This window comes from Phaenicophaeus curvirostris, chromosome 28, assembly GCF_032191515.1.
Source record: "Phaenicophaeus curvirostris isolate KB17595 chromosome 28, BPBGC_Pcur_1.0, whole genome shotgun sequence".
In the NCBI taxonomy this organism is placed as follows: Eukaryota; Metazoa; Chordata; class Aves; order Cuculiformes; family Cuculidae; genus Phaenicophaeus; species Phaenicophaeus curvirostris.
The window spans coordinates 975,362-993,789 of record NC_091419.1 but is presented as its reverse complement, the minus strand read 5'-3'; the positions used below and the strand labels follow the sequence as shown (position 1 = coordinate 993,789).

Below are 18,428 nucleotides of genomic sequence, written 5' to 3'. Positions count from 1 at the left end.
ACATTCGGTCTTCATAGCTCGGCCCCAAACGCAGACCCCAGACCCCGCACCCGGTCCCTGTCCCCACACCCCGTGCCCGTCGCTGGCTGTCACACTGACCCAGACATCACTCTCTGTCCCCATCCCTGCTCCCCACACGGGCAGGGCTCTGTGAGCAGCATCACCGGGTGCCTGCAGGGCCACACACACTGCCACCAGGGCCACCCCAGGTCTCGACATCCCTTTCTGGGGGCAATGACACCCACCCCCGCAGCATCCCCATCGCATTGCGGCTTGGGGTGTCCACCCCGGACCCCATCCCCGGGCAGAGCCTCCGAAGCCGAAGGCAATCCTCCCCCTGCCCCCATTGCCCAGCCTTTCTTCTCCGCTCCCCCTGGTTCTAATTCTTTTTCCTCGCCCGTAATGAGGGGATTACAAGGCAAACTCCAGCAGGACGCCTTTGTGGGGAGACAATCTGAGTGGGGAAGGCAGTTCGGGGCTTTGTCCGCCGCCCCCCCGGACCCGCGCTGGGGGGACATTTAGAGCAATTACTTGTCCAGAAAGTAACTGTCAATCATTCTTAAAGGGGAAGGCCTCCAATTAATAACCTCGTCTTAATCCTTTGGACTCATTTCCAATCTGCGGGGCCTTGGTGACATCTGCAACACTAAATAAAGATTCTCCCGAGCCTTAGAGCAGCGGTTCTGTGACAAATAAGAAGACTAGAGGCAACTTTGGCTGCCAAAGCTGCGAGATTGGTGAGGTTGAGCCGCTTGTTTGGTTCCCGGGAGGGACCGACAAAGTTAAATACTCCTGGAAAAGCCGAGTTGGGTCCAGCAGGTAACGCCGTTTTATTCGGATTCGGGAGGATGCGCTGGGGGAAGACGCTGAGAGAGGGAGCGGTTGTCCGCAGGGTGTGCCCAGGGCTGAGGTTGGGGCTGGCACCCTTCCCCGGGGGCTCAGACGTGGCTGCCAGGCACCCGGCAGCATCACTCGCAGCGATGTCCAGCCGGGGCTGGAGGGCAGAAGCCTCTCACGCTCCCCACTGCCCATGCTGGTGGCTGCCAAAAGCCCATCCCAGCTGGCCCAAGCGTGGGGACCACATCCTGGCACCCAGATGGGCTTTTGAAAGCAAAATAATGGGACCCAACAGAAGCCGGGGCTGACCCTTGGCTCTCCCTCCCGTGTCCCCTGTGGCCACTTCTCCTTGCTGATGCTTTGCTGCTTTCCAGCATTGAAGAAGTGATATTTTTATCCACTTCAACCAGGTCTCAATGCTGATTCTGTTGCATTTTCGGGTCTTTAATAACCTGTGACGCCTCAACATGGGCTGGCAGCCCCCACAGAAACACTACAGGTCAGGGTGTTGAATAGACGGGGTGAAAAACTCTCCCAAGCCTTTAGGTCCTTGTTGTTACCTGCGCAGTTCTAAAGCTCAAGAGTTAAAATCCCAAAAGTGCTGCTGGGCTGACAGTGGCCGCAGGAAAATGGACACTGGGAGCAGGGATCCCTCGATGTGACAACCGCTCAGCACTGCCCGGTTTCAGGCAGGATTCCCGAAGGTGAAGGCTCTGGGCTCCTGGGGAGTCCGTGGAGGACGGAGGACCATGAGGTGGCTGGATGTCTCAGCCCAATCCCACTGGGGTCCCCCCTTCCCATCCAGGGACGTCCGTGACCCTGGGCAGGCTGAGGCGGAGAGGGGTGTGGGGTGAAGAGGCCCAGCCCTCGCAGCCCCCATCCCGCAGGATTCAGTGCAGTCGGGTCGCTCCCGTCTGCACTGGTTCTTCTCCCATCAGGTTATTTTGGTTCTTCACTTCATTCCTGATCCCGCACTGATTTGCTCTGTTTCCTGGATGGGGATTTGGCTTCCTCTGCTTTCAGATGGGGTCAGAGTTGGGGGACAACACAGCTGCCCCCTGTCACCACACCTCATCCTTGTTCCCCTGCACTGCCTCACCTCTTTTCTCCTCCAGTTTGCCCCATCGTGTCCCCGCTGGTGCCCTGTCTCACCTATCCCTATTGCTCCTGCTCCCCCCCATTGCTCTGTGGATCCTTGGGACATGGCTGGGCAGGGCAGCTGGGGGTCCCTTATGGGGTGCTGGCTCCCCAGGGCACCCGTGGCCCAGGTGGGGACTCTGGGGGCTCTGGGTGCTCACCTCCTCTCCCCTCTCCTTGCAGGTGTGGAGCTGCGCAAATGAGAAGCGGGTGAGTGAGAGCGGGATGGTGGCAGGGGACCCCGTCCCCTCCCCGTGTCCCCAGCCCCAATACACACCGTGATGCTCACACGGTGACAATGAGGCCCCTGCTCTCCCCAGCACCCACTCACCCCCGCCTCATGGCACCCCAGGGTGCAGCACCCAGCACCCCAGCCCCAGCTCACGGCTCTCCCTGGGTCACCCCAAGACTGCAACTCCCCTGTGGCCACCGGGCTGGACTCGGGGCTGGCCAGAACCACTGGGGCTAAGGGACATCCCAAGAGGGGCTGGGGGACAGCTGGGGCGGCTGGCAGCTCCCAAAGCCACACACCCTGATGCCACACACACACTGCACATGCATGGCACACAGCCCCTGTACATGCACTGCACATGCTGCACCTGCAACACCCACTACACTGCACCCACTGCCTGCACGGCCCCTGGGCATGCACTGTGCGTGCTGCACCTGCAACGCACACCGTGATCCCTGTGCACTGCGCACACTGCATGCACAGCCCCAGGTAGGCACTGCCCGTGCTACACATGCTGCATCCAGGGCACCACACATGCTGCACTCCCAGAGCACACGCTCTGAGCCCTCTGCAGGGCCAGCAGGCACAGCATCAACATGCACTGGGCACCCTGTGCAGGCTGCGTGCGCTGCACATGCTGCACAAATAGACACTGCACGCCCTGCACACCTGCACGTACTGTGCACACTGCACTGTGTTGCTGCAGTCTGCACATGCCTCCACTGTACGCCCTGCACAGGCGCTGCACAAATGCTGCATGCGCTGCCTCCCCGCAGATTCACACCGTGCCTACATGTTGTGCAGGCCCAGCATGCACTGCATTCCTTGCACACACACTGAGCTGCACACACTGTGCACGCACAGCACGTACTGAGCGCATCCACCGCGCCCTGCGGGCTGCAGGTGCAGACACTGCGATGTGCACGCTGCATGCACGGCACACAGACACTGCGCCTGCACTGCACATCGTGGGCATGCGGCACAAACTGCCCTGCACATGCACACACGCACACACACACACACCCTCCACATGCACACACACAAAGACTGTGCACATGCACACATGCACGCACACACACGCTTTGTGCAGTCACATCCAGACTGCACACACGGCCCCACACTGAGCACATGCTGCACGCACGCACACGCTGCACACACACACACTGAGCACACGCTGCACACACACACACGCTGCACACACCCACACTGAGCACACGCTGCACACACGCACACTGAGCACACGCTGCACACACCCACACTGAGCACACGCTGCACACACGCACACGCTGCACACACCCACACTGAGCACATGCACACACATTGCTCACACATGCACACACCCCACTGCACGGGTACACTGCATGCACACATGTTGCACGAACACACACTACACACATGGACACGCACAAAGCACACAAGGACGTTTCACATGTTCCACCCTGTGCTCAGCACACCCTCCACACCCAACTGCGTGCAACCACAGTGCGCCCCAACACCCTGCTCCTGCCTAGGTGGCTGAGACTTGCGCTGCACACACCCCATGCACACACACAGACTCTCTACTCACACCCCCACTGCACAGGCACCCACAGCCATGCACCCTGCGTGCCGTGCAGAGACACCCACACTGCACACATGCACGTTGCACACGTGCACCCCCACACTGCATACAGGCACACTGCACACACGCACAGCCACACTGCACACACCCAACACTGCAGACACACACACTGCGCGTGCACAGCCACACTGTGCACACGTATGCTGCACGCAGCCACAATGCACACACCCCCAGCCACACTATGCACAGACGTGCTGCACACACACACATACTTCCCAAGTTCCACCCCGTGCTCAGCCCATGCACACAAACCCTCCCTGCATCCGCAGCGCACCCCAACACCCACTCCTGCCCAGGCAGAAGGGTCGCATGCTGTGCACACCCCATGCCTGCACAGGCACCCGCCTGCTGCAGACACACTGCTCACACCTGCAGCGTCCACTGCACGCAGAGCCATGCAGCCTGCACAGACACTCGACATGCAACACTCAACACCCCCTCTCTGCATGCTGCCCGATTGGGACCCCCATTTCTGCCCTCCCAGCATCAACTGATGCTCCCTTTCACCCCACACCCGCTGGGGCATCAGCCCAATTGTTCCGGGCAGCTGTGGGTAATGCAGACCCTTCCCCTCGCCAACAGCACCCCAGAATTACCGCTTTCTGCCCCGTTTCCATGTTTTCCTGCATCCTCACGGTGGAATGGGACCCTTAATCCCCAGCAGATACTGCGGAAAGATTTCAGATACAGATAAAAAGCTTAAAGATGAAACGTTGCAAGGGTTGAAAATGCTTATAAGCACAAAGAATGAACATTAACAGCTGGGGACGCTGCTGGCTCCTTTGGCCATGCTGGGGACTGACACAAGGTCCTCCAGTGGCTAAGGGTCCTTGTGGTTTCGTAGCCCATGGGGAAGAGGGGCTGGAGGAGGGGAGCTGAGCTGGAGTGAGGGAGCCAACCAGGGAGGTCAGGTTGGCTCTCAGAGGTGGCGGCACTTTCATAAAATCTTCCTCTTTAGGTGCAATTTGACTCTAGCCTCAGGTGGGTGCATTGGCCTGGTTGCATCCAACCATGGAGCCAAGCATGGGGTGCCCAGCGCGCCCATCCCTGTGAGCCCAGTCCCTTGGACACAGAGCCCCTGCGATAACGCTGTGGCAGAAGAACGGATTACACTTCTGCGTAACCTGTTTCAGGACCTTCCCAACCTCCCATCCGTCTGTCCACTTGTCCATCCGCCCCAGCAGGGGCGTCTGGTGTCCCTGAACCCCACCTAACCCCTGCGGTCCCCTCACAGGTGTCACCATGTTCCTGAATAAGTGTGAGGGGGACCTGGGGGATCTGCGGAAGCCGGGGGACGGTGAGGGCACCTCACCAGCTGCCGCTGAGGAGGAACAGCCCAAGAAGAAGCACCGGAGGAACCGCACCACCTTCACCACCTACCAGCTGCATGAGCTGGAGCGCGCCTTCGAGAAGTCCCACTACCCCGATGTCTACAGCCGCGAGGAGCTGGCCATGAAGGTCAACCTGCCAGAGGTCCGCGTGCAGGTAGGGAGGACGCCCAGCGGCCTGACAGCCCAGACCTGTCCCCTGGCTGGTGGCAGAGGGGCCATCCTGGTGTGGAGAGCTATGCTTGGCTCCCAACTCCATTGATGCCGCCTTGCTCTCTGCCTCAGTTTCCCCATCACTTGAGACAGAATTGACATCCCCACAGAGCCACCTGCTCCTGCCAAAACCAGGGAGGGGATTTAATGGCCAAACATCGTTCCCCTCCAAGGTCCCAGTTGTGCCACAGGCCCTGTTTGGGCAGGCAGATGGTTTCTAGAGAACTTTTTCTCCAGCTGGTGACAGCTGCTCACATCCCTCCAGCAGATCCTGTGGGAAAGCAGCCAAACCCCAGCCACTCATGACGACTTCCAGGTCTTCAGGGCTGGGAAAGCACAAGATCCTCATGGGTTTGGGGGTTTTAATCTAGTCAGAGTGGGGCAGTTCTGGGGAGTGGTGGGGCTGGGGAGGTTTTGCTCCCAGGGCTTCAGGAAAAGGCTCTGTGGAGGCAGCGCAGCCTGGGGAAGAACCAGAGGTCCTGCCAGTCTGCTTTGCACCACCTCTGGGGTTGACAGGGTGAGACAAGGGCGAAGGAAAGGGTCATGGACTTGGAGAAACAACCAACCTGCTGCAAAGCAAGGCACTAATCCCCTTAGAAATGAACCCTGTTTCCCAGGCCTCAGCCCCAGTCCAAGCCAGTGCAGCCTTTTTCGAGGGAGTCCAGACCATAGGGACACCTGAGCAACAACCAGCTCCATAGAATCACTTAGGTTGGAAAAGACCCTTAAGATCATCAAGTTCAATCATTAACCTAACGCCGCCAGCTCTACCACTGAACCACAGAATCATAGAATATTTGAAGCTGGAAAAGACCTCTGAGCTCCTCCAGCTCAACCACCAGCCCAACCCCACCATGCCTGCTAAAACCATGTCCTGAAGTGCCATGGCCACGCAATGTTTGAACCACTCTGGGGATTGAGACACCACCACTGCCCTGGGCAGCCTCTGCCACTGCTTCAACACTCTGTTAGTGAAGAAATTTTTCCCAATATCCACTCTAAACCTCCCCTGCCACAACGTGAGGCCATTCCCTTTCGTCCTATCACTTGCCACTTGGGAGAAGAGACCAGCACCCACGTCACCACAACCTCCTTTCAGGGAGCTGCAGAGAGCAATGTGGTCTCTCTTCAGCTTTCTCTTCAACAGACTGAACAGTCTGAGGTCCCTCAGTTGCTCCTCAGAACCCCTGTGCTCCAGACCCTTTCCCAGCTCTGTTTGCTTCCTCTGGACACAAAGTTTGTTCCAGTATGGCCCAGTGTCCAATAACAGCTGTGACCAGCTCATAGGAGAGTTCCCCTCCTCAGCCCAGCTGCCCACAATTACTGCCCTCCACACAGCGCGGCTGGCAGCCTGGGTTCTGGGGATGCGGAGACCAGTACTCTGATGAGCAGCTCCCACGAGGTGAGAAGTCACTTCTGGCCTTGGCTCACCAGTTCCTCTCATTCCTGAAGGAATTTTGGTGGAACCATGGTAGCTTGGCTTCAAAAAGCTTTAACCAAGGGGCTTTTGAAGGCCAGATAACATTATACTGAGGACTGCCTAGGTGTTTGCAGGGCTGGAGTGCAAATTCCCATGGAGTAGTGAAGGCAGGGGTGCCTCTTGCATTCCACACCTTGGAGGTGCCCTCAGACTCTGGGGTTTACATGAAGGGTTTGGCAGAGGCACACGGGGTGCTGGGAGTTGTTGGAGCCTGATGGGATGGGATGGGATGGGATGGGATGGGATGGGATGGGATGGGATGGGATGGGATGGGATGGGATGGGATGGGATAGCATGGCATGGCATGAGATATCCAACTGGGGCCCTCATCTGGAGCATCCTGTGTGGGGCACCCTTGTACGGGGCACCCCACATGGGATAAAACACCATGGGGCACACTGCATGGGACACCTCACGTGCTGTGAGGGACCATCTGGCCAGAGCAGGGCTCACCCTGGCTCTCACCTTGCAGGTCTGGTTCCAGAACCGAAGAGCCAAATGGAGGCGGCAGGAGAAGATGGAGGCCAGCTCCATGAAGCTCCACGACACCCCTGTGCTCTCCTTCAACCGGCCCCCCATGGCCACCAACGTGGGGCCCATGAGCAACTCCCTCCCGCTCGACCCATGGTTGACATCCCCAATCTCTGGTGCCACCACGGTCCACAGCATCCCCGGCTTCATGGGAGCCCCCCAGGCCCTGCAGCCTCCCTATGGCGGGCACTCCTTCCTCAACACCCCCCCACCAATGGCGCAGGGCATGCAGCCCATGGCCCCCGCACCCTACCAGTGCGGCACCACCTTTGTGGACAAGTACCCTCTGGAGGAGGTGGACCAGAGGAGCTCCAGCATCGCCTCACTCCGCATGAAAGCCAAGGAGCACATTCAGACCATTGACAAGACCTGGCAGCCCATTTGATGAACGCTCCCCTCCGGCCATGCCAGCTCATGGCTCCTGCTCCCAGCACCCGCTCAGCCCCGGGACGGGAATCAGGGGTGATGGTGGGATGCTTGGCAGGACCAAAGCCAGTGTAGGACAGGGATGCCGGGCTGCATCCTCCCTTACCAGGCTGGCACCGTCGGTGACAGGGGACCCAGGGCACTGGTGGGACCCTGTGGTGGGCGAGAACCCCAGCAGGCACCTGCACCCTTCTGCCTTGCCGAGACCAAGGATCTGGCCAAGGCTCAGGCACCCAGCCGTGCCACTGGGCCACCCACCACTCCAGTTGGACACCACCTTTCCCCACATTCCTTCCCATTATTATTATTTTTTTTAATGCTGCAGATTTAAACAAAACTGGACAGAAAAGCTCTAGTTTCCTAGGGAGTATGTGGGGGGATGTTTTAGCCGCATTGGGGCTCAACGCCAGTTGTGCCGGTAGATGCGTCAATGCTGAGAAGACGGTTGTATCGTGAGTAAAGAGATAAGATGAATGGCTGCTGTGTGCTGGAGTCAGGCATTGTCAGGGCCCTTCCCACCATGCTGCTCGTTAGCTGTACCACTCATTAGTGTGCTGGGAATGCCGAGCCTCTGGCGGGAAGGAGCTTTCTGGGGGGATGCGGGACCCTCCCACCCCACTCCCTCGGGCTGTTGCATATGGGGCCGGGGCTGGATCCAGGCACTGGTGACCAGATCCAGACACAGGTGACTGGATCCAGGCATGAATGACCAGTTCTAGGCATGAATGACTGATTCTAGGCATGAATGGCTGGATCCAGGCATGAGTGGCTGGATCCAAGCATGGTTTATGGGATCCAGTCATGAGTGACCAGATCCGGGTATGGGTGACCTGATGCAGCCCCGTCTGTGTGTTTGTGCCACACCACATCCTCAGTGTCTCGTCAGGGGCATGTGCTCAGCCACCCCTTGGCGGCTGCACCCGCCTGCCCCAGTTGCTCCCAGTGGTGCCCACCTGGCTGCATGTTGGAGACACAAAGCTGCCAGAATTGTGCCAGTGGGAGGGTGGGCAGCAGCAGGACCCCCGCACCCCCTTGAACGGGGTTGGTGAGGGGAGGGGACTGACTAGGAGCCCTGGGGTACCCACGGTGGGGTTACTCCTTGCTGACCAGGAGCAGTTTTCGGTGAAACCACAGCAGCTTGGCTTGGTGGTGGCAGTGCCACATCCCTGAGGTTCACAGCATGGCTCCACAGCCCCAGGGGGCCCTGCCTGCCCACCCACCAGTGATGGGGACACAGCCAGTGGCACTGGCAGCCTCACAGCGGTGACAAGGCCAGCACAGCCCCAGCAGAGATGGCTGAGCGCACGGTGGCTTTGAGTTCATGGCACTGCCAGGTGGCATGGCCAGGCCAATGAGAGATGGAGAATAAGCCCTGAACAAGTGCCCTAGTGACTAAGCCCTAGGTTCTTGAGGTGCTCGTGTTCCCTGGATTGTCCTGGATCCCTAGGGTGCCCTGGGTCACCAGGAAAGCAAGGCGAGCACCAATCTTCTCCCTACAAAAACAAGAAGCTTCCCCAGAAAATCTTTCTGCACCAGACCAAGGGCTTTGTTGGGGCAGCCCCATCCCTGGCCATGTTCCCACATCCCAGCTCAGACCCAACTCAGCACCAGCACCCCGGCCACAGCCCCCAGCCTCGAGGATCTCACCCCAATCCAACACACCCAGGGCTGGACTCCAATGTCCACACAGCCCTGGGGTCAGACAGGACCAGCCAGGATGCCACCAGGCCAGGAGAGGCATTGACCCCAGTGAGACCCTTCTCCTTGTTTCTTGTCCCCTGGCTGCTGTTGCTCGTCTGCTTCGTTAGTGACAATTAAACCTTTAACAACCCATTAAATGCATAATCGATGCTCCCCCAGCTCCCCAGCCCGGCTAATGGGGTGAAGCGGCCCCGGCAGAGGCGTGCTCTGGCGGGGAGATAATGAAGCAAGGGCCGCGGAAGTAATGGGGTTTGATCCGGGGGATGGGACGCACTCAATGGGGGCTGCGCTTTTCACATGACATAATTGCTGAGGCTGGCGCCAGCCTGGGACACCCCTTGGCCTCCCGAGTACCAACAAAGGCCGGCTGGCGTGGAGAGCGAGGGGCTTGGCACCCCCCCGACCTGTTTGATCAGACACTAATTGGGGCAAGGATGCTCCCCCCACGATGTTGCAACCGCCACCCAAAAAGCAAGGGCACGGAGAGGCCCCAGGATAAGGATGCATCTTCCTGGTTTCCCCGGGTTGGGGGGTTATGCTAATTATTTAAATGAGCTAATTTGCATGTGTTGGCACTGCCCCAGGGCATGGAGCTGGGGGATGTTAGAGTGCTCCGACAGGAGAGGCTGGTTGCCCCTTCCCTCCTATGAGCACCTCATAGAATCATGGAATAGCTTAGGTTGGAAGGGGCCTCAAAGCCCATCCAGTTCCAACACCCTGCCATGGGCAGGGACACCTCCCACTGGATCAGGGGCTCCAAGCCCCATCCAACCTGGCCTTGAACCCCTCCAGGGATGGGGCAGCCACCACTGCTCTGGGCAACCTGGGCCAGGGCCTCCCCACCCTCAAAGCAAAACATTTCTCCCTAAGATCTCATCTCAATCTCCCCTCTTTCAGCTTAAAACAGGTTCCCTTCATCCTATCCCTGCACTCCCTGATCAAGAGCCCCTCCCCAGCTTTCCTGGAGCCCCCTTCAGTACTGGAAGCTGCTCTAAGGTCTCCTTCTAAGGCTCCAGCCTTTTCTTCTTCAGCTGAACAACCCCAACTCTCTCAGCCTTTCTCCAGAGTAAAGGTGTTCCAGCCCTTGCATCAACTTTGTGCCCTCCTCTGGACTTGCTCCAACAGCTCCATGTCACTCCTGAGCTGAGGGCTCCAGAGCTGGATGCGGGGCTCCAGGTGGGCTCTCCCCAGAGCGGAGCAGAGGGGCAGGATCCCCTCCCTCGCCCTGCTGGTCCCACTTGTACTGGTGCAGCACTGGGGCTGTGCTGCACATTGGGCATAAACAGGCAAGATTTTGGGCCCAAAGAAATGCCATTGAAACCCCAGAAAACTGTAGGAGCACCGAGCCACCTGCCCTTCCCTTTTTTATTTCTGCTTGCCCCACTTGAGATGCAGTGGAGCACACCCCATGTCACTCACAGCCACTGCATGTGGGGCTATGCTTGGGAAAAATGCAAGCAAAAAGTAATTTCCCTCCCTCCCCCTGCAGATCCCAGTCCTGTCCTGAAATCCCTCCCCTCCTGGACAGGGCCAGCACAGCCCTACACCTGGGGTTGGACTGGGTTCTACTGGGAGCATGGGTTATTCTCCTAGCCCCTTGTAGCAGAGCAGGAGCCCTCCTGCTCCCACCCCTCTAATCCCCTCTCGTGGGATTTGCCCTCTAATCTGCTTATTTCTCTCTATTTCTCCTAGGTCTGAATGAGCCCAGCCCTGCCCCAGTGCAACGCCTCGTGCCAGCTGAGCCGTGGGCTCTGGGCACTCTGCCCCCGCACTGCCGGGCGGTGAACTGGGACATGGGATGTGGGGCTGGCACTGCCACGGGATGTGGGGCTGGCACTGCCATGGGATGTGGGGCTGGCACTGCCACGGGATGTGGGGCTGGCACTGCCATGGGATGTGGGGTGGCGTTGCCACTGAAAGCGGGGTGGCACTGCCATGCCAGGGGGCTGCCATGGCCCTTGGGACATGGGGTTGGCCCTGCCTTTTTTATGGGTCTGGCAGTGCCCTGGAATGTGGGGCTGGCAGTGCTGTGCCAGGGGATGTGAGGTTGACTCTGACCCATTTATGGGTCTGGCAGTCCCAGGGGTGTGAGGCTGACAGTGTCACGCCAGGGGTCATGGGGCTGCCAGTACCAGTGGTGGCCGTGCCACAAGCACAGGGCAGCATTCTCTGCAGTCCCCAGCTCCAGGGGTCCCTGTTGTGCTACACAGCGAGTCCTGCACCCCCAGCACCAGCCAGGGTAGGAGTCACCACCCTCGCACGCACCTCTGCCCATGCCACCTCCAGCCCCTCCAGCCCCAGCAGGACAGATGTGGTCCCAGGATCCTCAGTGACAAGGGGGAGTCGCTCCATCTCTCTACGGAGTACAGGAGCCAGGGACACAGGGGATCAGGAGCTCCCCGCTGTGTCCCAGCTCCCGGGGGAAGAGGTGGAGAGGGAGCTGTCTGGCAGTGAGGGGGCGGCTGCCAGCTGCAGGTTGAGCTTCGCGATGAGTGGCTTGCCCACGCTCACCGTCTGCCTCTCCTCCACAAAGTCATCCATGCCGTGGTAGCGGTACTGCAGGCAGATGGTGAAGGCCAGCTCCTGCTGTGGGGACACAGGCAGCGTGGGCACCTGTCCTGGGCCATGGCCGGGGCCATGATCTGCTCCCAGTACCAGCCCCTTGCCCATGCACCGTTCTTACCTTCAGCTTCTGCAAGCCACAGAGCCGGCTATAGAGGCAGCAGGAGGGGCAGCTGAGGCTCCATGTAGGTGCCAGTGGGCTGCCCACCTCCTCCGGGCTCTCCTTGTTGGTGTACTTGAGGTCCACATCCAGCTCCTGCCACAGATGACATCCAGTCATCACGGGTCTCCCCACCCTGTTCCCTGGCATCACCTCAGCATGGGCTTCTGCAGCCCACTCCGACCTCAGGTATGTCAGTGACCCTGGCGTCGCATGTGATGATGTCCTCGGGGATGGCCACCACACGAGTGTAGATGATCATGATGTTGGAGAACTCAGCAGCAAAGCCCAGCTGGACGGTTGCACCACAGTCAAAATGGAGGTGCCGGCTCTCCGGCAGAACTGCAGGGGGACAGCAAGCATGAGGCTGGGACCTGCAGGGGCTCAGGGCCAGTGCTGCACTCGCAGGTAAGCAGGGACACCCACATGATGCTCCTGCCACCAGGCTGGTGGCTCTGTGCTGGTGGTTTCCCTCCCCCAGGGTGGGAGAAGCAGGTGCTGCCCACTACCTCTCCCTGTGACTCATCACAGTCCTCCCAGGTGCCAGCTCCAGCCAGGGGGTTTGGACCCTCACCGTGAGCCTTGGCCCACTGCAGGTTCCTGGCGGAGGACTCATCCAGACCCAGGGGGCAGATGGGATCTGTCAGAGCCCGTCTCTCTGATAGGTTGCTGCGGAGCTCCAGTGCCTGTCTTCCCCGTGTGATCTCCAGCTTGCCCATGTCTGTGGGTGGCACAGGGGGTCAGCAGGGGCCACTGGCAGGGTCGCTGTGCCACACCACTCCCCACTCACCCTCAGCCACCTTGTCCAGCAGTACTGTGATCTTTTCATTCTCCAGCAGCCAGCGCATTAGGAAGGTGACGAAGATGCCATTGGAGAGCTCGCCCTGGCTCAGCTCGTAGGCTTCAGCATCCGCGCACCTGCAGGAGTGAGGCAGCATTCAGCTCAGTCACGGGCTCCTGTGATCCGGTGCCCACCTGGGCAACAGCTGTGGGGAAGCCAGAACCGGGCACCCATGGCTCTGCCCACTCCCATCAGCTCATCCTGCCACAGTGCCAGGGAGAGGCAGGAGCCAGGGCTGGATCCTGGATGCTTAGAGCATTATCAGCCCGAACCCCTGTGCACCAGAGGAGCCTTGGAGCTTAATCCCTTCGCATGCTGCCCAAAGCTGAGCAGGGCCATGGACATCTCCCTGCCCTGTCACAGCCTGGGGGCTGTCGCTCACCCACCACCTCCAGCATCGGTCAGAGGGAGAGACGCTGCTGGTACGCAGAGGAAAGACATGGCTGCAAGTGGGGCTGAGCTATGGTGAGGGCTGAACCCCAGGGAGGGCAACTCAGCCCCACTGTTTGTGCCAGGGGCTGGCTGGGAGGGGACTCACGTGGCGTAGCCAAAGACGATGTTGGCTGTGACTTGCAGCGCCCCAACCTGTGGGATGACGTCATCATTGAGGTTCCTGTGAAAGAAATGCTGCTGGGTAGAGCCAGGAACTGATGCCCCCCCAAACCAAACACCAGACCCCAGGGGCTGCCCCATGCCCTTCTGCCCACACATCGTGGCATTTGCTGGCTCAGCTGGGGCAATGATGCTTTTGGACACCCAGACAACGCCAGTGGGTTTGGATGGGATGCCAGGGATGACCTGCTCCCCCAGCAGCCAACACCAACAGGCACCCCCATTCCAGGATCTCCCAATGTGGAAGCTTGTCCCTGAGTTGGTGGCTGGGGCTGGGTCACCTCTTGCGGCACATGTCGAGCAGGAAGATGTTGAGGCCAGTGCGGCGCTCCTGCATGCTCCGCAGCACCCGCTGCACACACAGGCAGTGGGCAGAGGTGTAGGAGCTGGGGGCATCAATGGGCACCATGAAGCTGTTGCCAAAATTTTCATAACCATGCCCGGCGTAGTAGAGCAAACCTGCTGGAAGAGGGGAGAGTGGGTGGGTGACACCCGCCTGACCTGCTGGTACCCACTTCTTGCCTGGCTGCACTCCAAAGCCCTGCCAGCACAAAGCATCCGTCTTCATGCTGGCTGGAGCCACCCCAGTGGGTGCCACCGCACCGTAGACTCCCTTGTCGAGGAGGAGGAGGAACTCATCGACAGCCATCTCCATCTCGGCCTTGCATAGGTCCAGCAGCGAGACCACCTTGAAGTCGAGCTGGCGGAGGAGGGCGCTGAGGGCGTGCACGTCCACCATGGGCGCCTTCAGCTGCTTGTGATGCTGGTAGTGCATGTTGCCCATCAGCAGCGCCACTTTGTCGGTGGCTGCTGGGACAGAAGAGGGAGGCACTGGGGTGTGAACAGGACAACCCTGCTGCCCCTGCTGCCTTCAGCCCAAAGAGTTGACACCCAGTTGTGGCCTGTGTCACTGTCCCTGGGTAACTGGGGTGCCCCGCGGCATCCCTGCCTTGCTGCTCTGCTCTCCTTGGCATGCTGCACACCAAGCACCCCTGGCTGAGTGGAGCCTTGTGGGGAGACACAGGACACTGGGAACATTGGGGATGGTCACAGCCCCACAGGGCCACCAGCCAATCCTTAGCAGGCTCTTACCGTACAGCTGGCCAGGACTACCATCCTCCAGGGACCCTGGAGAGAGAGGAATTTGGTGACATGGCCCCACAGTGACGATGTGGGGACCTGTGAGCTCCCCCCAGGAGCAGTGGGGACCTGCCAGCTCTGCCCCCACCTACCTCTGTCTCCCTCCTGCCAGAAGCCTCCAGAGGTGAAGAGCCGTGGGCCTGCAGCAAAGGAGGGAGTTAGGGAGCCCCAAGCACAGCAGCACCTCCCAGCTCAGGCTGGAGCCCCCCAAAACCACAAGGCAGCCATAGGAGGGCTTTAGAGGGGCTCAGAGCAAAGCCAGGACATCCCATGCTGGGTGGGGGACCACAGAGGTCTGTCTGGAGCCCTCACCGATCTCAACGTCCACCTCCTGGCTCCACACCTCATGGTAGAGGTTGAACACACGGCAGGAGTAGCTGCCCCGCTCGGCTGTGGTCACCACATTCACCTGCCGGTGGTACGGAGCGGGCAGCTGGGGCACTGTGCCATGCCACACCATGCCACGCCACGCTGTGCCACACCAGGGGGTCCCACCATACCTGAAGCTGGGGTGCCTGAGCACCCTCCACGGGGCAGTGGTTCCTGAACCACTGGTACTGGGGCGGGGGGTTGCCGATGGCTCTGCACTCCAGCACCAGTGTGTCCCCCTCAGCCAGGCGGCAGGGCTGTGGCTGCTGCAGGATCTGCAGCCCCGCCATGCTCGGGCAGTAACCACTGGCTGGGGAGGGATGAGACATCAAATCCAGCACCTGGACACAGCAGACTGCCCCCAGGTCCCTCACTTACAGACCCTGGCACCCACGGGTGGCATAAGCCAGCAGACATGAGGCATTTGGCTCCTCTGTGGGTATCATCACACCAGCAAGTCCAGAGACCCTTGTGGCTGAGCCAGGGCACAACACGGCAAGCGATGCTTTGCGGGAGCCATCCTGGTCCCAACAGGGCGAGTGGTGCCCCATAGTGCCAGCCCAGTCCCAGTGGTGTGAGCAGTGCCCCACGATGCCAGCCCGGTCCCAACAGCGCAAGCGCTGCCCCACAGTTACAGCCTGGGGACACAGGACTCGGGGCCCACCTGAGCTGGGGCTGCTGCTCTTCTCCACCTGGACGTGGGCCCACCTGGAGAAGGCGAAGGCGGCCCCGCAGTTCACCCGGCAGATGTACCACGCAGACTGGCTTGGTGGGGGAGCCGTGTCAATCACCAGCTCTGGGGCTGTGGCTCCAGGCACCTATGAGACAGAAGGAGGCCAAGGAATCGAGGGCGCACCACTCCAGGTGCCCTCAACTTGGATGGTATCTGGGGGCACAGCAGGACCTCACCTCCTGCTTCCCGCAGAACCACTGGTACACAAGCCCCGGTGGGCCGGTCGCCCAGCAGGTCAGGGACACCCGTGTCCCCTCCCTCACCACCTGCAACTCCGGCTGCACCGTGATGCGGATCATGGCCTGGACTGTGGGAGAGGAGAGACCAGACTTGGCTGGCTGAGACCCCTGTCCTGCACCATCACATCCAGTCTCAGCCTGTCCTATCTCATCACACACTGTCCGACCCCTGCCCACAGCAACCTCTCCCATCCCGTCCCATCCCATCCCATCCCATCCCATCCCATCCCATCCCATCCCATCCCATCTCATCCCATCCCATCCCATCCCATCTCATCCCATCCCATCTCATCCCATCCCATCCCATCCCATCCCATCCCATCCCATCCCATCCCATCCCATCCCACAACACCCTGTCCTACCCCATCCCTCTGTCCTGTCCCAACCATTTCCTCCTACCTTGTCCCATTCAGTGCCATCCCACCCACTCTACCCCGTCTCTGCCTGTGCCATCCTACCCCACCCCGCTTCGCTCCACTACATGCCACCTTGTTCCATCATACCTTGTCTGACCACACCCCACCCCAGCCCTTCTTGTCCCAACACAACCTCTCCAATCCTGTTAAATCACACCATATCCCATTGCCTGCCCTGCCATCCCATCACACCACTTCCCATCCTATCTCACCCTACTGCATCCAGCCCAGCCCAACCCACCCAGCCCAGCCCGTGGCCCCACTACCCAGAGCAAGACCACCATCAGAAAGTGCTGGTCCTCATCTCCCTCTGCTTTCCCTCTGCTGAGCCCCCGTGCTGCTCTCCAGGCCCCACGGGACCCCTCTGCCCACACCTACCTGCGCTGTTGAGGACCTGGCAGGCCTGTGGGTGCCCCATCCTCTCCAGGCAGCCCAGCAGGTACTTTAGGGTGCAGTTGCGCTCAGCCAGGAGCTGCAGAAGGCACTGAGTGGGGCTGCCATGGGGCTCCAGCACCTTCACCGAGCACATCTCCAGCTCCTCCGCACTGCAAGGTGCCCACAGTGCTCAGTGCCACAGCCCACCTCCTGCCCGGGGAGGACCAGGACCCTTGCTGGGGCACTTAGCAGTGCTCCCAGCCCAGGCTGTGGCCACAGTGGGGTGGCTGCAGAACCCACATGACCCATGGCAGGGCTGTGCCCGCATGCTTTTTGTCACTGGCCTGGGGACAAACCCCTGGAGATGATCCCTCATCCTTACCTGCATTTGAAGCATTTCTCTGCCCCTGCCACCTCAGCCAGCTTGCGCCAGCCCCGGCCAGCGTTATCCAGGAGCTCACAGAGCCGGGACACCACCTCCTCACCCAGCGAGCCTATGGGCATGCTCCAGTCCCCCATTCCTTCCCAGCCCTGCCACCGCCTGCCTGAGGACACAGAGGGGATGAGCCATCAGTGGGTAACGGGGTGACAGATGCCTGTGCCAGCTGGACACCACTGGGTGCTCAGGAGGGACTGCACCTCGCCGGCACTGGGTCACCTCCCAGCAGGAGCCTGAGTTTTGGCCTCTCCAGGGCAGTGCCGGGAGGTGGGAGCAGGGCTGCTGAATCTGGCTGCCAGCAGCCAGCCAGGAACGACCTACGCTCCCCCGCTACACATTGGGGACAGGAGCCATGACAGGGGCACAGTGGATCCTGATCATTCCCTGGCCTCAGGCGAGCAGCCAGGGACATCTTAGCCTGGCCCCAGGATGGAGCCCTTCATGGGTCGGGGTCCAAGGAGCTGGAAAGAGGGGTGGTCCCCTGTCATCTTCTTCATCTCTTCAGGGGGCATAGAGAATGGGGCCCATCACAGAGGCTCTCCTTCCAGCAGAGCCCCTGTGGGGCTCCAGCCCCCTTGCTGTCACCAGGACCTGGGTGGTGGCTCTGGAGACAGCATGTGCCCTTGCCACACCACCACGAGGAGCCCACGGAGGGGCTAGGGGAGGGGACATGGGGGTCCTGGGGCTGGGACACACCTCAGCTTCCGTTTACACCAGCAAAGGCTTTGCCAGTGAGGGGCACGTGGCAGGAATCACCCTGGACAGAGGCAGCACCCAGGAACAGGTTCCCACCCACCCCAGGCTGACACTGGACCCCAGGACCAAGCCACACGCAGCCGCTGGGGACACTCACCTGAGCAGGGTGGCTCGCAGATGGAGGACAGGGACTCAGGCGCCCCCTCTGCTCAGCTGCAGCTGCTCTTGGAGGGGCTGGAGGTGCTGGGGGGCGAGGGGAGGAGAAGCTGCAGGAGGGACATGTGGGGACAGGTCACTCACCGCAGGATACGGCCCAGCCTGAGCCCCGTCAGCACGCTGA

At 60.3% G+C, this 18,428-nt stretch overlaps 2 protein-coding genes across 9 annotated transcripts; one reads left to right on the top strand and one right to left on the bottom strand.

Moving 5' to 3' along the window:
- The first annotated feature begins 593 nt into the window (after positions 1-593).
- Positions 594-7,815, top strand: RAX2 (retina and anterior neural fold homeobox 2). Its single transcript, XM_069877883.1, has 4 exons — positions 594-819; positions 2,158-2,184; positions 5,062-5,312; positions 7,321-7,815. Exons 3-4 carry the CDS (start codon positions 5,070-5,072, stop codon positions 7,762-7,764), a joined length of 687 nt encoding a protein of 228 aa, XP_069733984.1. The 5' UTR covers positions 594-819; positions 2,158-2,184; positions 5,062-5,069; the 3' UTR covers positions 7,765-7,815.
- A 1,578-nt stretch (positions 7,816-9,393) lies between these two features.
- On the bottom strand, positions 9,394-18,428 carry LOC138731747 (mucosa-associated lymphoid tissue lymphoma translocation protein 1-like). Of its 8 annotated transcripts, none has more exons than XM_069877876.1 (17): positions 18,246-18,428; positions 17,336-17,498; positions 16,957-17,123; positions 16,100-16,230; positions 15,855-16,008; positions 15,322-15,500; positions 15,134-15,230; positions 14,914-14,961; positions 14,774-14,809; positions 14,285-14,488; positions 13,963-14,143; positions 13,608-13,682; positions 13,019-13,146; positions 12,803-12,949; positions 12,413-12,570; positions 12,190-12,324; positions 9,394-12,092 (listed from the first exon to the last, which is right to left on the bottom strand). In XM_069877876.1, the coding sequence occupies exons 2-17, from the start codon at positions 17,470-17,472 to the stop codon at positions 11,895-11,897; spliced, it is 2,175 nt and encodes a 724-aa protein (XP_069733977.1). In that variant the 5' UTR covers positions 17,473-17,498; positions 18,246-18,428; the 3' UTR covers positions 9,394-11,894. The 8 variants fall into 8 exon arrangements, 7 of the variants coding, with proteins under 7 accessions (XP_069733977.1, XP_069733978.1, XP_069733979.1 ...); XM_069877877.1 differs by having other exon boundaries at positions 13,963-14,140; XM_069877880.1 differs by lacking the exon at positions 14,285-14,488 and having other exon boundaries at positions 9,395-12,092.

Coding starts and splice junctions, on each gene's coding strand:
- RAX2 (XM_069877883.1), top strand. CDS start 5,070: ATGTTCCTGAATAAGTGTGAGGGGGACCTGGGGGATCTGCGGAAGCCG. Junction 5,313..7,320: donor TGCCAGAGGTCCGCGTGCAG/GTAGGGAGGACG, acceptor CTCACCTTGCAG/GTCTGGTTCCAGAACCGAAG.
- LOC138731747 (XM_069877875.1), bottom strand. CDS start 17,472: ATGGGGGACTGGAGCATGCCCATAGGCTCGCTGGGTGAGGAGGTGGTG. Junction 15,501..15,854: donor GAGCAGCAGCCCCAGCTCAG/GTGGGCCCCGAG, acceptor ATCCCTCCCCAG/CCAGTGGTTACTGCCCGAGC. Junction 12,571..12,802: donor GCAGTGGGCCAAGGCTCACG/GTGAGGGTCCAA, acceptor GTCCCCCTGCAG/TTCTGCCGGAGAGCCGGCAC.